At 51.3% G+C, this 16,414-nt stretch overlaps 1 protein-coding gene across 12 annotated transcripts in view; it reads right to left on the reverse strand.

The window, feature by feature from the left end:
• Nucleotides 1–10,046: 10,046 nt before the first annotated feature.
• The window catches only part of Nfatc2 (nuclear factor of activated T cells, cytoplasmic, calcineurin dependent 2), a 125,248-nt gene continuing 118,880 nt past the window's right edge, over nt 10,047–16,414 (reverse strand). For all 12 annotated transcript variants that reach the window (NM_001291173.1, NM_001291171.1, NM_001291170.1 and 9 more), the window contains one exon: nt 10,047–13,886. In NM_001291173.1, the coding sequence (NP_001278102.1) occupies nt 13,831–13,886 (56 nt within the window). In that variant the 3' untranslated portion in view covers nt 10,047–13,830. The remainder of the gene's footprint in view (nt 13,887–16,414) is intronic.

The raw sequence follows: 16,414 nt of genomic DNA on the forward strand, positions 1-16,414 counted from the left end.
AGGCCACCGTCCGGGAGTCGTGGTTTTGATTATAGACCCTGACCTCAAAAATACGCTCACATCACTTTTGAAATATTCTTCAGCACCGCAGAACTCAGCTCTGATGGGGAAAGGATAGTGAGGGGATGGCAGCCTTGGCAGGGGGCGTGCTAAACACTGCCTGGGCCGCAGTAGTCCTCCGGTGCTTGTCAGAGACTTTGGCCTGAATCAGAGTGGGGACATTAGCCTTGTCATGTGACCCAGGCCAGTGATGGACATGATGATGGTGATGATGGTGGTGATGACAACCATCATTACCATCACCATTATCAGCACCGACCACCGCACCCAACGCTCACTCTGGGCCACGCATTTCCTAATGCATTAAGTGGGCTCATTTTAACATCTAACAGCTCCTGGTCTTGCCACTGGAGTTGGAGGTGTGAGTTGCCTCATCCAGCCCTCCCAGGAGCCACGTTCAGCCCTGAGGCACAAGGTGTGAATCCACGAAGAGCAGGGAGGGAGAGTGGAGGTTGTGAACAGGCGTGTGAATGGGATGGGTGGTCAGCGGTTCATGGGAAAAGGTGGCGGGTAGTGGGGTAGCTGACTACAAAAAGGAGGGCAGCATCAAGGTGTGGTTTGTGGAGACTGTCATTATCTGTGTCCTGGCTACAGCTTGGCTGTGACTGTGACTGAGTAGATCAGGGATCAGAGCCGTCCCAACACCCACGGGCTTTAGGACAGAACGCAGCAAACAGTACATTTCACCTCAAGATTGACATGGAGAACCGGGTGAGCATCCATTCAAGTAATGAGGGCTGGTGTCAGGGGGCTTTCACGGAGATTGGAACGCCTGTGCTCAGCAAAGGGGTCAGTGTCCCATTTGGCGGAAGGTCACATTGAGGGGGGAGCTGAAGGGGTGAGATGACACAGGTGGCTTTGGTGGAGGTGCTTGTAGTGGGTGTGTCACCTTCCATCTGGTGTCTGAGTGGTGGCTTCTCCAGCCAGACAGGAGGACTCAGCTGCCATGGCTCAGCCAAAGCCTACCAGCAGATGGTATCTCAGCACTGGTGACTTGTGGCCCTCCGTGTGGTGTCTGGGTGTTGACAGATTACCTATGGTTGGCCAAAGTACAGGTGGAGGACTCCCCCCATTTGAAAACAGAAAATCCAGTGTGTCCCCAGACCAGAACTACTTTGCAACGTATCCTTGTGGGAAAAGCACAGAACTTTTGCACACAAAGCTACAAAAAATGCTCCCTGCAAATTCCCTTCAGGCTGAGTGTGCAAGAAGTTTGCACTTCAGGCTTGCATTCCCAAGAGATCTCATTATGAATATGCAAATATCCCAGCGCCTCAGCAGGTGGCAAGGATGAGGGAGACTATACATGAGCTCCTTTCAGTGTTGGCCATCACAAGGGCCCGCTAACAGGGGCCTAAGATTTCCTTGCTGGAGGTCAGAAGCCCCAAAGCAGGGTGTCCCCAGATGGCACCCAGGGCCTCATGAGAGCTAGGCAAGCATTCAACCTCTTAAGCTAAGAAGGCTCCTTTCATTCTTTATTTTGAGTCTCGGTGCCCAGCTGGCCATGAACTGTGAACTTCTTCATCTTTCTGCCTCGGTGTCAGAGGAGCTAGCACGAGGGCCTGCGTCACCAGGCCTGGCCCTCAGTAGCTTGAGGCTATGGAACCACTGTCTCTGCCTTTGTCTGGGTGCCCTCTCTCCATTAAGGCTGCTTGTCATGGGATTTGGTTTCTCTGAATGATGAGGCTGGCCTCCCCTGAGATCGGTGCCTGTATCGCATGCCCAGATCCCTCCTCTAGACAAGTCACTTCTATAGGTCCCCAGTGAGCGTAGGGAACAGGGGGAGTCATCATCCAGCCCGCCTCACACGGTGCTGTGCACTCCCCTTCTAAGTAGGGCTTCCTGAGAACAGCAACTGTGTCATTCAGTCTCTCAACCATTCATTTATCTCATTCACTCATTCGTTCCTCTCCACTTGTTTATCTTCATTCATTCATTCATTCACTCATTCATCTTTACTCACTCAAACATTCATCATTTATCCATTCATGCATTTATCATTCATACACCTTCACTTCATTCATTCGTTCATTCATCTTCATCATTCATTCATTCATCTTCACTCATTCATTCATTCATTCATCTGTTTATCCGTTCATGCATTTATCATTATTCATACACTTTTACTCATGTGTTTATCTTCATTCATTCACTCACTCATTCATTCATTTTCATTTACTCATTCATATTCACCCATTCATTCATTCATCACTTATTCATATTCACTCACTCATACATTCATCTTTGTTTATCCATTCATACATCATTCATTCACCTTTACTCATTTGCTTATCTTCATTCATTCATTCACGCATTCACCTTCACTCGTTCATCCAGCGCATATTGGTGGAACTTCTATCATTTCCCATGTCTAACGTGAGGCTCTGTAGGGAGCTGAGCCTGGTGACACTGCAGATGGGCTGCAGAGGAAGGGATAGAGGAACTGCAGTAGTGGGGTGGCTTCTAACTGGGAGTCCTGCTTTCTGAAGAGGTGACAGGCAAGCTGCATCCTGAGGCTGGATAGAAGTGGCCATGGCAACAGTCTGTCTGGTGTACTTTCTATTTCTGCATGGCAGTGCCTGGAAGAGGGCTCACCTTTGATCTCAATGCCATTTCGTCACCAAGTGCCCTGAAGTGGGAATGGCTCTGGGGACAGAACACACAGCCCTGGGATACAGTGAGATCTGGGTCAGGACAAAGGCTATCCTGTTGCTGGGACCTGAGGGGGGACAGAGCAGCCCTGGGAAGCTGCTGTGCACTTCTCTGCTTGTATCCCAGCTGGCTCCTTATGTCTCCTCCAGGGGGCAGCGGGACTCCACCAGAGGCCTTCCTCCAGCGTCCCAGAGGCCGGCTGTCTCTTCTCATCTTGGAATAGAGCCTCCAAGTTCAAGTTTGGCATGAAAGGTACTGTCAGTACATGCCAGGGAGCTGGGCCCCAAGGATGCACCTCTCACACTGGTGTGCTTGGAAACTCCTTGGGAGACAGGTTTGCTGTCACTGTGGATCATAAGGCCTGACAGTTAAATCCACTTGGGGACATGGGTGTCCCCACAGACACAGAGGCTGTTTCCCCATCTTGGGGATAGGAAGGAAGTCCGTTTCCAAGGTCACACTTGTGTTCTGCCAGAGTCAAGTGCTGAGACTGTCCCCACCCCCTCCCATAAACAAATTCCCTTGACCCATTTGTCTCCCCTTTTCCATTCCCTGGAGAGAGAGAGAGAGAGGGAGAGAGAGAGAGAGAGAGAGAGAGAGAGAGAGAGAGAGAGAGAGTGTGTGTGTGTGTGTGTGTGTGTGTGTGTGTGTGTAGGGGGTACTGGGATACAGCCTAGGACCTAGCACATGCTAAGCAAATACTCCATCACTGGGCTAACAAACACAGGCCTCTTACCATTTTTTAATTTGGGGATAGGGTCTCACTAGATCTCCTGTGATGGTCTTGATTTCACTCTGGTGTTCAGGTTAGCTTTGGACTTCCAATCCCCCTGCCTCCGCCTCTGAGGAGATGAGATGACAGGCCTGTGCCTCCACACACAGCATCTTCCTCCTAGCTCTTATGTGGTTAAAGCCCCTGCTTATGCTTCAGGTAGACCTTAAGGATGGCTGGGTCGCCCAGGCCACTCCCCCGAATGGCTCTATGTTCCTCAGAGTGGTCAGGGTGAGGAGGTGGCACAGCAAATTTGGTGACACTTCTCAGCTAGGTGTGTGGTCATGGGCTGTGTCCCCTGAGCCTCTTGCTTACCTGGGTAGTGAGAAAGGCCTCCACCTCAGGCTGTCTATAAGGCTCGGTGACAGAGTCTGGTGGCAGCTGTACCATCCCTGACCACTCACCCCTGCAGCTCCTTCTTCCACGGCACCTGTTGCTCATCTCCATGCCTCCTGTACCTTCTGGGCACATGATTATAATCTAGCATCTGTGGCATACATGAATAGATGTGTCTGGACTTGAGGTTGGGGCTAGTAGCAGTCCCTGACACCCAAGGGACGCCCAGACCCTCATCCCTGAACTCAGGAGCTGATGAACACTGCAGATGTCTAAACTCTCAAGGTAAGAGTGATCATGGCTATGAATGCAAGAGGTGTGGTTATAAAAGGTGCATTCAGGGGGTGGGGCTACAGCAGGTGCATTCAGGGGTGGGGCTACAGCAGGTGCATTTAGGGGGTGGGACTAAACAGGTGCATTTGAAGGGTGGGGATGAAGCAAGTGCATTCAGGGGGCAGGGTTACAGCAGGTACATTCAGGGGGTGGGGCTACTGGTGAGCCTGACTGTCCCTCCCTTATAAACTGTGGGTCAGCTTCAGGCTGGCCAACAAGGGCTGTGGCTCACAGTATGCTGGTCCTGTGTGATGGTCCTCTGGTTTGACATTACAGAGTTTGGAGTCTCTAACATTATCCTGAACCACATTCTACTCCAAAGGGTCACAGAGATCAAGTGCACTCTGGGCAAGGCTGCTTCTGCTGTCCCTGGGAGACAGTCGCCTTGGTCTTCAGCATCTGTTTGTTTGCTTGTTTGTTTGTTTTTTAATGGTAATCCTATAAAGCAATGAGTTTCATTGTGACATTTTCCACACATGCCCTTAGGTACATTTTGCTCTTTCTCCCTTCCCCCACTACCCTTCTCGCCTCTCCCTGCCTCTCCTCTATGGATACCAACATCTTAAGCAGTCTGAGAAGCCAGGGAGCTGCTTTGAGCCCATTCCAAAGACAATCGAGCCACAAACTTGTTTTCTTCAGCATCTGTGTGTGTGTTTGTGAGACAGCCAACCCAATCAAATATTAATTGTGCAACAATGGAAGCTCCGGGGGGGGGGCTTAGCTGATCAGTGTTCCCCTCAAATGCATGAAGTCCCCTTACCCCCACGAGTTTGATCCCTAGACTGCATAAACAGTTGTGGTCCTGCATGTCTGTAATCCCTGAACTGAAAGCAAGAGGGTCAGGAGTTCAGAGTCACCCTTAGCTACACAGTGATTTTGAGGTTGGCCTGAGTGATGAGCCGATGATAGCCCAAAAAGAACAGACTAGCCAGAGTAAGAGGAGGGGCGTTGGAGTGTGTGGGTGTGGCAGCAGGTGGTACTTTGCTCAAAGGCAACAAGTTAGCGGGTTACAAATACACTGCCTTAGACAGCAGGAGTTGCTTGCTTGTCCTCTGAGAAGGTGAGAGGGTGGGGAAGAGGGAGCCACTCACTGGGAGGGCTGCAGGAGGTAGCTCATCAGGCAGATTGCTGCCATGTTCCTTAGAAGATGCAAACGCACGTGGTGATCAGGAGAGGGTGGAGGAAGAGTGAGGTTGTGAAGGGGAGATGTCTTAGTCAGGGTTTCTATCCCTGCACAAACATCATGACCAAGAAACAAGTTGGGGAGGAAAGGGTTTATTCAGCTTACACTTCCACACTGCCGTTCATCACCAAGGAAGTCAGGACTGGAACTCAAGCAGGGCAGGAAGCAGGAGCTGATGCAGAGGCCATGGAGGGGTGTTTCTTACTGGCTTGCTTCCCCTGGCTTGCTCAGCTTGCTCTCTTATAGAACCCAAGACTACCAGCCCAGGGATGGCACCACCCACAAGGGGTCCTCCTGCCTTGATAACTAATTGAAAAAATGCCCCACAGGTGGATCTCAAGGAGGCACTTCCCCAACTGAAGCTCCTTTCTCTCAGGTGGGGATCACAACCTGCAGTCCGGAAAGGAATGGAAGACAACCCCCCCACACACACACACACACCCCCACACACACCAGCCCCAGGAGCCTCGGGGTCACTTCTGAGCTGACAGAGACCTCCCCAAAGAGGTCCCCATAGTTCCCGAAACCCATGGATCTTCCACAGCAAGAGATGGTGTGAACACTGATCACAGGTGATTTGGGGAGGGTGCTTGGGCTGCCCAGGTGTGCCCTGTGTGATCATAGATTATCAGCCAAAGGAAGTTCATGGAGACCAGCTGGTGAGGCACATTGCTGGCTTAGAATATGGAGTTTCCTGGGAGCCCTGTCCCAAGGGCAGCTGTCTTATTTCCTAAGAGGCAGGAGGGGGGGTCCTCTCTGGAGGGACCTGCTGAGCATCTCCACAAACCCCACTTTGGACTTCTGGTCCCCAGAGCTGCGACTGTAAGTTTTTGACACTTTAAGCACTGCATTGTCTACAAATGTTTCCAGAACCTGTAGAGTCAGGTGGGGATTGGGGTGGCGTGGGCTCGGGAGCTGCTGGGTCTCAGAGGGGAATGTGGGGTCTTATTACCATGGGTTGTAGAAGGCAAAAAGCATTTTAGGAAGGAAAAATGTAGACAGCAGGGTCTCGGGGACTCCTGAAAGACGGGGAGGGAGGACTTGACAGCCCATGAGAAGCATAAAAAGCAAAAAGCTGGGGTGAGACCACGAGCCGGGAGATGGGAAGCCATGGTGTTTAGGATCCCAACTTAGTTTCAGCAGGGTGGGCCTCAGGAAGGGCCAGGGTTGGGCAGAATACCCTTTGGTACTCAGAGGCCCTGGGGACCACTGGTAGTATGTGAAGGGTAACTGGTAACTGCGAGCCTGGGTTTCTGGGAGCCCTGAGGTTTGAGGGCCAGGCTGCGGTGTTGCCGTGCGGCCTGCAGTGGGCGCTGTGGAGCCCCCACATCCGCTGCCTTTCTCACCTGATCAATCGCACCCCCTGGGGAAGTTCCAGTTTCACATTTGTCTAGTAAACAGCCGCTGGCTGCCCGCCCTTCCTTTACCTGCCCCATAGGAGCCATCGAGCTACAGCAGAGAGTGCTTTACAGGCAGGAGGGCCGCAGGTGACTGCAGGCTGCCGGGAGCAGATGCTGGCCTGGCAGCTCGCGGACCAGAGGGAGTCATGTCGTTATTGCTTTCTGCAGTGAAGGGAGTTGGCGCTTGCCAGAAAACAACCGCTGTGTAACCAGAAATGAACACACCAAGCCCCATGGGGCACCAGGAAGGCCTCTCTTGAGATCATTGTTTGGTTTTGAAAAATGGGTTAGATATTAGGAAGTGATTAATTTTTTTTTGTGGCTGTCTGTCTCTTGTGCATGTCAAAGCTGTTTATGATGTCTGTTTATTCAACCCCCTATCCTCCATGTACTGATGTCCTACTGTGTGCTGGGCGTGGAGAGGTAGCCCCGAGCCCAGGCAAGCACTACCCTCCTCTCCTGGGACCCACAAGATGAAACAGTCAATAAGCAAGCTGACATCTAATACCAGCACTGGCTCAGCATGTAGGGCGCCTCACGGGGTACCTTGCCACTGGGGAGGAAGAGCCAGGAGCACTTCCGGAGTTCGGAAGTGGGCACTTCCGGTACTAAGAAAGGAGAACCAGAACTGGGAGATGTGGTCTGAGAACAAGGGAGGCAAGCTGTGTGAGTGGAGATGGGGAGGAGGGAGGATGGCTGAGGATGCTACCTGGGGTCCGGATCTAAATGCTAAGGCCCATGAGGTGCTTTGCCTATAGGCAGAAGGGGATGCGAGGTATCTTGAGACTTGGTCTGGCTCTGCTGTGGGCAAGATGGGTGGGAAATAACCGGGAAACTTGAGAACTACCATGTCATCCAGGCAGATGAGGGGAGGTCTCTGGGTACCGTGGGAGGAGGCGACAGACACCTTAGAGACAGAGCCACAGAACTCGCTGATTTGTAGGAAATGGGGCTGTGAGAGCTCAGGGTGACCGCAATATTGTCCCTTAAGCAACTGTTTGGATGGTGTTGCTGCAAGCTGGTGGAGAAGGGAGGGGTGGAGACCAGGAACTGGGGAATCTCAGGCATGTTAACTAGAAATGCCCTGTGGCTGGCACAGTGAAGTCATGCAGATGTGTCCACATCTGGAATCTTCTAAAGGAGTCTGAACTGCCCTGTTCAAAAATGGTCCTGGGAAGCCTGGCCTATGTGGCCTTGTGTCACTAGGCACAAAGGCCCTGAGATAGAATCTTGTGGGTCTACACTGCTCCTGGTGGGGCGCTTGAGGGACCTTGGCAAATTTGTCCTAGAGGTTGTGGTTTACTGTCCCTCCTCAAAATCTGGCTAAGTACAGTATAGTCCCTGCAGTACGTTTGATGGCCATGATGGCACTGTGCACTTTCTGAGTATAGAATCTGCAGGAAAAAGGAATTCTTAAAGCAGCTGGGCTGGGGCAGTCTCCTTGGCTGTACCTCTAGGTTGGGCTGTGTACACACAACCTCACTTCTGGGTGCTACCAGGAAGTTGGGGCAGGTGGGCTCAGAGAGGCGGTCTAGGGAAAAGTTTAGTCCAAACCTGATGTTTGTACCACAGAATGTCATGAGGGTTACAAGCCAGTCCCCTCTGCCTCCTCCTGGCTGTGGCCTTCACTTTCAATTACTAATGACTCTTGTGGTTCCGCCTTCTTGCTGTTTGAGAGTCAACCTGGTTCTGTGCTTCCTTCTGGTCTATGACCCCAAAGAGGCTGCGCCGGTGTCTGTCCTACTTTCTCTCTGAAGCCTTCTGAAGCCCCCACTTGCTACCAACCCAGAGTCATGCCTCCCCTGCTGTAACGCTGCTGCTGCTGTTGTTGCTATGGCACGAGTGGCCAGGGACCCCTGCAAGACTGCTGTCACCCCAGGGGTTCCAGTGTGTGCTTCCTTTACATCTGGGGAGTTTTGAAAAGTGGACAGACTCATTTCCGGCTCTTAGGGTCTAGTTAAAAAGCAAAGAAACCCCAGCCTCTATTATGTTTTTCCAGATCTCATGGCAAATGAGCTCCCTACAGGAGCTCAAGGCTCAATGGTGAAGCCCAGCCGTGGAGTGATGCTGTAGGAAACCGATAGCAAACAGAAGCCAGTGTCTGTCAGGGTCCTGAGACTGGGAAGGTGGCGACTGTTCTCGTTTTGCATCAGGGGAAACAAACAAAAAAAATGGTTCAGATTTATGTTTGCCAGGAAAGCTTGCATGGAGATGTAAAAGATGTCTGTCTATTTTGAGTGGGTGTAGTCTTGCTCCTGTCCTTGGCTGCTTGCTGATGCTGGCCTTCCAGAAAAGCGTGGAAGAGCTTCAGAAGTGGGGAAAGACACAGTTACAGCAAACATTCTACAGGGTGCAGCCAGCTTGGGGTGTCTGCTGCTGGGCAGGTGCTGGGTGTGTGGCAGCGGAGGTGGGGGGTTTCCTACCCACTGAAGCTATGTGATCATTCCCGAGAGCTTGTATTAGTGGCATCCACACCAGCTACCGGGAGCCATGGGCTCACCAGGAAACTTCTGGAATCTGAACCCTGTAGGTTGAGGGGCTCTTTGAGGGCTTCTGACCTAAGTCACTGGAGGGGCCTGAGACCTGCCAGGTTGGATGTTTGCAGCCACCGTGCAACTCCCTGTCAGGGCTTGGCACACCTGTCCCCATGGCCCTGCTGGCTGCAGGCATCAGAAGGGGTGGAGGTGAGGTCTAGAAATCCCAAGAGCAGATCATGGTTGGGTAGAGAGAGTCTATGAGGCACAGCCCCCAGGACTTCAGTGCACAACTCTCAAGGGTAGATGACGGTTGAATAATATTAAGATTTTAAGAAATAACAACTCCTTCCACCTGTCTTGGGCACTTTAACTCTGAAAGGAGAAAAGCCATTCAGAGGAGGAAGGCAGCTAGAAAGTCCGGGAACTTTCTGGAATGTATGTTTTAAGGTTGGATGATGATAGCCCTCCTCTAGTAATTTTTGTTAAGATCATCAAACAGAAAGTCCCCGTCCCTCATCTGACTTCAGGTACTCAGAGACTTCCTGGAAGTTGGTCTACGGCTGACTCATAAATCAGTTCCTGCCTGGAACCCTAAAAAGGAGGACCAGGGGCAGGTCAGAGCAGGGCCCATGGGGAGGATGGAGCAGATCTGAGCTGGCCTTGTGACTCTGTTACCTGGGCAAGCCTTCTGGACCAGTGTTCCCACCACCCAGGGCCAGCAGACTCCTCCCCGAGCTTATACCTTATGGACACAAACAAAAACCTTCCTTGCTGTCTAAACCCGCTTCTAAGGCCGCTCTACCCCACCTCCCAGAGAAGCAGACACACCCAAGTTAGAGTTGCTCTCAACTGTTTATTGCTAAGCTGTCATCATATAAGCCGTATAAAAATACTTTACATATAGCAAAAATAAACTGCAGGAAACCGGAGATTAAAATCGTTTTGCATAGGAATGTGATATATCCCGACTCCTCAGGTAGTGGGGTGGAGATTTTCCCAAACCCCGGCCTTCAGAGCCCGATGAGCAGGCTCCCATGAGGGCTGAGAAATGACAGGGGGACGGGGATGTCTGATGTCTGGGATGCTCTCACAGAATGCTGGGGTTCCTACTCACATAGCAACAGCACTGTCTGCACCCAGTCCATCTAAAGCCTGAGAGGGCAGAGCCAGGCAGGGCCAGGCAGGGCAGGGACGTTTATTCCCATCTGAAAGCATTAACACTTTTGACTCCAGTTCCCAGGACTTCATTGTGATCTCAGAGGGGTCCTGCTCAGGGAAGCACCACTCCTGGCCCACCATTTAGAGTTAGCTGTAAACAAACTGGATTAAGACAACGATGGTGGCCGTATGTCTGTCAAGGCACGGGTAAGCTGGTCGTAGGTGAAGGTGATGTTGCCTCATTTAAGCAACTGCTGGGCTGCAGGGAAACCTCCCGCTCTGCAGCTGCCTGGTTTGGGTCCATGAAGGTTGGTGTCCAAACTTGGGAGATGCCAGTGGTGAGGATGTGTCGGGTTCCTCCAGCCTTCCCTGACGGCAAAGAGTCCAGGAATACTCGCCCTAGCCTGGCCACCTCTGTCTTTTCGGAAGCGCGGCAAATGAACACAGTTGTTACGTAGCCCCCGTTTCTCCTGATGCTGAGCACTGTGGTGTGAAGATAAACCAACTCAGCCTCCTATAGGTTCTGAGTGCTAATTAAAACACACTGGCTTCTGGCCTCCCTGTGTGACAGTGCTGCCGGCGGCTGGCCACGGCTGGTGGTGCTGGATAATGGATGACCAGGCTGCTGCATGTGAACAGTGTTATCCCAGGTCACTTGGTCCGTGGCTACGCTGCGCTGGGGAGAAGGTGGCTGTTCTTTGGATGCTGCACCTCAGTGTCACCTCTGAGGACTCCACGTGGTTGGCTCTGTCAACTGTCAGCCTGCCTGAAGGAGCTTGTCCATGGAAAGGCAGAGTTCTGTGGCTTTAGATTGAGACCACCAACCAAACCTTTCACGTACGGTTCTCAGGGACAGCCCTGACATGGAGCTGAAGGAGCAGGCCCTCTTTCTCAAGCTAAAAAAGGTGTTCTCTCCTACAAAGTCCCTTTCTCTCCCATCCTGAGGTCTTGATAGGACCCGAGGTGAGTCTTTGGATTTGTTTCCCAGAATGAGAAACAAAAAGCAAAACAAAACAAAACAAAATAAAACAAAACTCAGGAGTATACCATTTCTCTTACAGAAAATGAAGATATAGATTTTTTTTAAAAAAAGAAATAGACCCTTAAAAAAAGACATCTGGTCATTTATAAATATGTTCTAACTCCAACAGGGGTGAGATATTTTAAAGGCAGATAAAAAGCATCAAAATACAAATAAGAAAATAAAATTTAATACCATACTGATCTGGGTAGATAGATATACTCCCCATCAGCGGTGCCTTTGTACAGTCAGGGAGATGTGTGGACTTGGAAGAGAAAGTGCCACATTTAGCAATATGGAACTGTCACCGGAACGACACCACAGATTTAGCAAGGACACATTTCCGCTTCCGCCCCTCTAACCCACGTGCGGTACACTCGTCGTCACTGCTCGGGCATCTTTTCTCATTCGCTAAGATCAGACTGCATCTCCCCATCCTGGAAATGGTTGATAAGCAGTCACTCCCGGCCACGTTTCCCCTGGAGTCTGTAACTGACCAAACCTTCTCCATAGCTCTCTGCCGCTCATACACCTTCTATGGCCTGTTTGTCTGGTAACAGATGCTGCTTTCTCTCCTTGGCTGTTTGGGATATTTATCAGCAAGTTTCTGAGACTATCTGGCTAAGATAGTATAAAGGGAAGAGAATTGTGTACACGTATATACACACACACACACACACACACACATGCACACATACACACAGAGGAAAGTATAGGAGTCTGAGCTACCAGGAACCCCTTCGCTGACATGAAAACTAATGGGAAGTGAGTTAGCCCTTTGTCTCCCTGTGGACAGTGCAGCTGAGCTACAATTACAATGACTACAATTGCAGGAAGGCACTTGGGTAAAACTTGGAGATATCTGAGGAAGGGCCTGACTCCCTCATGTGCAAAACGTGGCTCTCAGCCAGGGCAAGTGTGAACTGTCACTCACCGAACCCTCATCACCCTTCCCCAGAGAAGTCGGCATTGCTCCAGTCAGAAGCTCCTGGCCGTAAAGGGCCAGCAGAACGTTTCTTGCTTAGCAGGAAGTACTTAGACTCATAGCGGCTTAGTGCTCAACTTCTTACAGACATTCTGGGTTCACACGAGAATTCTGCCCAGGTCTACGCATGGGGTCAGTGGAGGGAAAGCCCAGGGCTGCAGCAAGGGGGAGACACTCTAGGTCCTGACCACAAAGTCATATTTGCATGTTCAAGCTGAACCCTGGGCATGGGGTCTCTGTAAGGAGAACCAGCGACAGCTGGCCCGGCTCCAGCCATTTCCTTTCAGATGACTTTGACAAGAAAGCCAGGACGTAAGAAACCAACCACGGGTACTTAGCCACTGTAGCTTGCTTCTCGGGTCCTCTGCCTAGCACACAAAGCCGAGAAAGTCACTTTAAGAAGATGCCCAATAGAGACATCTGGGATGAAGGCAAGGGGAGAGGACGGTCTTGCGTACATGATTGGGGGAAACGCTGTTGGAAGAAGAAAACTGAACCAGGAGGAAGACCATGGAGGACCGCCTGTAGCAGGCAGTGTGTGTGGAGAATCCCACAGGACACACAACCGGGCCAGGCAGGGCTTGATCACACTAAGGCATATGCTGGGGTGGATCCGCCTGAGTCACAGCTCATACAGCAGCGTTCAGGAGTCTATGGAGGCTTTACCTGAATTCAGGTTAAAAACAAAAAACAAAAAACAAACTAGGGTGAAGCCAGCACTTTCCTGCTTTGAGTTCAGAGCAAAGGGAGATTTCGGCCCCTTTGTTCTGTTTGGTGGCGGTCATGACAAACACGTGTAGGTTTTGACTGGGTTTGGTGGTTTTAGCTCCTTAACAGTCAATGCAAGGATCCAGAAGGTTCTCCCGACCTCTGGGTGGAGGGGGTGGAGAGGGGAACCTTCAGAAGCAGGGTTCCCAACAGGCAGCCGGGACTGGATGCCACCAGCCAGTCTGGTGTAGGCAGCAGGTTAGGGAATAGCTGGCCGAGAGGGCTCTCAGCCCACGGCCTCCTTGGTTGGCTCTTTGAAGCAGAGGAAAACACAGCAAAGGCCCAGAAGCTGGCAGACACGTACGTGTGTTATAACTTAAGGCTGAGAAGTTGGGACAGGTGGTCCTGTCAGGGCAAGGCTGTTTGGCTTTGGAAAGAGAAAATTCAAAAAAAATGAAGCCATGTCTGTGGGCTATCGCAGTTTCTCCAGTTCTCCTGCCAGCGCAGCCTGGCGTCTCAGGTTCAGCATCCTGGTGAGTTGAGAATGAGGCTTTGGTCAGCAGGCAGTTGCTTTTCGTGTCCAGTCACCATGGACAACGGCTAAGATGCTGTTTGCGCGGCAGCAGGCTCCCAGGCTCTGACACCATCTGCGTGCACTGTGCGCATGCGCAGTGTTCCAGTCACAGACGGCAGGAGGAGACAGAAGCGGTCCAGAGTAGAAGGCGTCGCGAGATTATGTTTGTTTCTAGGTCTGATTTCGGGAGGGAGGTCCTGAAAACTCCTTCCTGATGATTTCATTAACTAGAAGAGGGAGAGAGAATTTTTAAAAAGATGTGAGATGACAACCCAAACCAGGCATCCAATTAGATGCTACTTTCTGCATCTTTCCTTGTGACGATCATTTAGCCATTTTAATACAAATGTCTACCTACGCAGTGATACATCACCGCCCCACCCAAGTCCCCCAGCTTCTTGCTCATGTGGTAAAGAGTTCAGCTCTCTCCGTCTCTGTCCTTTAGTTCATATACTTAAGTCACTGTGGGGCTACCAAGCTGCTTCTGTGATTACCGTGTCCTCAAAGCATCTAGCATGTGATCCTATCACATCCGACGAGAAAACAAAACATATTAAACCCCCAAATTCGGGGCCCTTAAAAAACAGAAGGGGTGAGGGGTTGGGGGATGGGAGGTTCAATAGTCTTAGCTAACTGACTGCCCACTTAAATTTTCTTTCTTTCTTTCTTTCTTTTTTTTTTTTTTTTTTTTTTTTTTTTTTTGTCAGCACAACCAGGGGTCTTCCACTGCTCAAAGATTGTGCTGCAAGGCTCCTGGAGTAGAGAGGTCCTCAGGGGGGATTGGGAGCCGGTCTCTCCTCGTCAGAATGTGGTTCTAATAGGAACTGTAGGCATGGTGCCAGCCCCTGACATGGAAAAGCGGCTCTAGCCTGTGCCAGCTGGGCAGCTCCTCTGAGGTGTGAGTTACTGCAATGGGGTGGAGAGATCCTGGCGCAGAGAATCTGGCCAAAGGCTTCCCCTAGCATCCCAGAGATCAGCCCTGACAGGAGGCTGCACAGCCAGTCCCCAGAGCAAGTGTTCATCTTCCGCACCATTTTGTCAACTGAGCCAAGCAAGGGAGGAAAGGCGATTCCTCCCCACAGCTGCCTCAGTTTCTCATCTGAGCTGTTTTCTGAGCGTTCGAGATTGAAATGGCACGGAGGGCAGAGAAGCCGCCAGAGACATTCCTCATTCCTGGGTCTATGAGGTCTGAGGTGCTTTCTCCTGGGAGGCCCCTGCCTCGATGTGTCTGTGACACCATGTCAACAGGGACGTGGATAGGTACCGTCTTAAAGGGCAGGCTAATCCAGGTTAGTCTCTGAGCAGAACTGGCCCTGTGCCTCCGCTGGCCTGTGACTCGGGCTCCGTGTCTCTACAGTGAGACTCACGGCAGCACGGTCCTTTATCATCATTCTGTCTTCTCTTTGACATTTAACTCGTGTGCTAGGAGTGAGGCAAAGGATGTCATGGCGTGCAAGCAGAGCTCAGAGGACAATCCACTGACATCTGTCCTCTCCTCCCACCACATGAGCCATCAAGCCTGGCAGCAAGCACCTTCACCCACCGAGCCATCTCATTGGCTGGTTTTGCTTCTAATTTTTTTTTTGGGGGGGGGAGGAGGGTGATGGGTCCTTGACAGGTATTCTAAGCACTCATGGTGTACACTATGCTGGCCCTGAACTGATGGGCAATCCTCCTGCCTCTGTCTCGCAAGTGCTGGGATCCTAGGCATGCACCACTGAGTGGACTAGTAAGAGTCGCTGTGAGGATGTTAACCGTGAGGTGGATAACGGTACTGAGCCTGGTGCGCGGCATTCGACAGCCATTAGCAGTCAGTCAGGAGCACACTGGTCTACCCTCAGTGCTTTGCTTGGGAAGGTTGGGACTCAGCTCAGTATTCCTCAGGTACCTGCTGGAGTCAGAGTCGGGGTCAGAATACCACCTCTGACCTAACTTGATTGCACAACTGGCTTTACAGATATAACCATTACATGCCTCAGTTTCCCAACCTATAAACTGGATCCAAAAATATTACTATTTCCTAGCGCTGTGAGCATGGAGACATCAGGTCAATGGCCATAGTACCCAGGATAGAACAGGTGTGGGCCTGCAGAACAGGTTGCCAGATGTGTCGGGCATGTTCAAGGATGAACCATGGGACCTTTGTGTAACAAACATTTCCAAGATGTTAAATAGCTCTGTTAACAGGCCTCGGGGGCTGGACTTGTGGTCAGCTGACTGGACCATGTGGGAGGGGACTGTACTGCTGTGTTCCAGGTACCAGCTCACTCCTGGGGGCCCCCAAATGGGAATCTGAATGCAGAATGCCAACCCAAATTCTGCCCCTTGCATGACTGCCAGGGCCCAGTGAGCTGGTGGCTCCACAGCCCAGGTTTGCTAAAAACAGCTGATAGGCATTGCTTTGGGCACCATGGGCCCTCGCCATGGGTCTGCTCCCTCAGAGGAGCAAGGACTGGAAGGCTGGATAACCTCTAGCAGCCAGAAAGAGGTGTTGTTGTTGTCCCTTGAGGTGAGGTGTTTCACACCAGCGGGAAGCTACCTTCCAGTGACATTCAGCCAGCGATTCCCATTTCAGGCCTTTAGCATTGAGGGCTGGTGGGTGAGGTGGCTATCAAGTTGAAGCACTTCCTGTAACCTCTCTGGTGCTGACTTTTCTTTCTAAAATCCAATTTGTACCCCTGGCTGCAGGCGAGAAAGTTCTAGAACACATACCAACCAACGAGTTGATGGCAATTACATTGTTCTATGTCAGGCT

This window comes from Mus musculus, chromosome 2 (genome assembly GCF_000001635.26).
Source record: "Mus musculus strain C57BL/6J chromosome 2, GRCm38.p6 C57BL/6J".
NCBI classification, from domain to species: domain Eukaryota; kingdom Metazoa; phylum Chordata; class Mammalia; order Rodentia; family Muridae; genus Mus; species Mus musculus.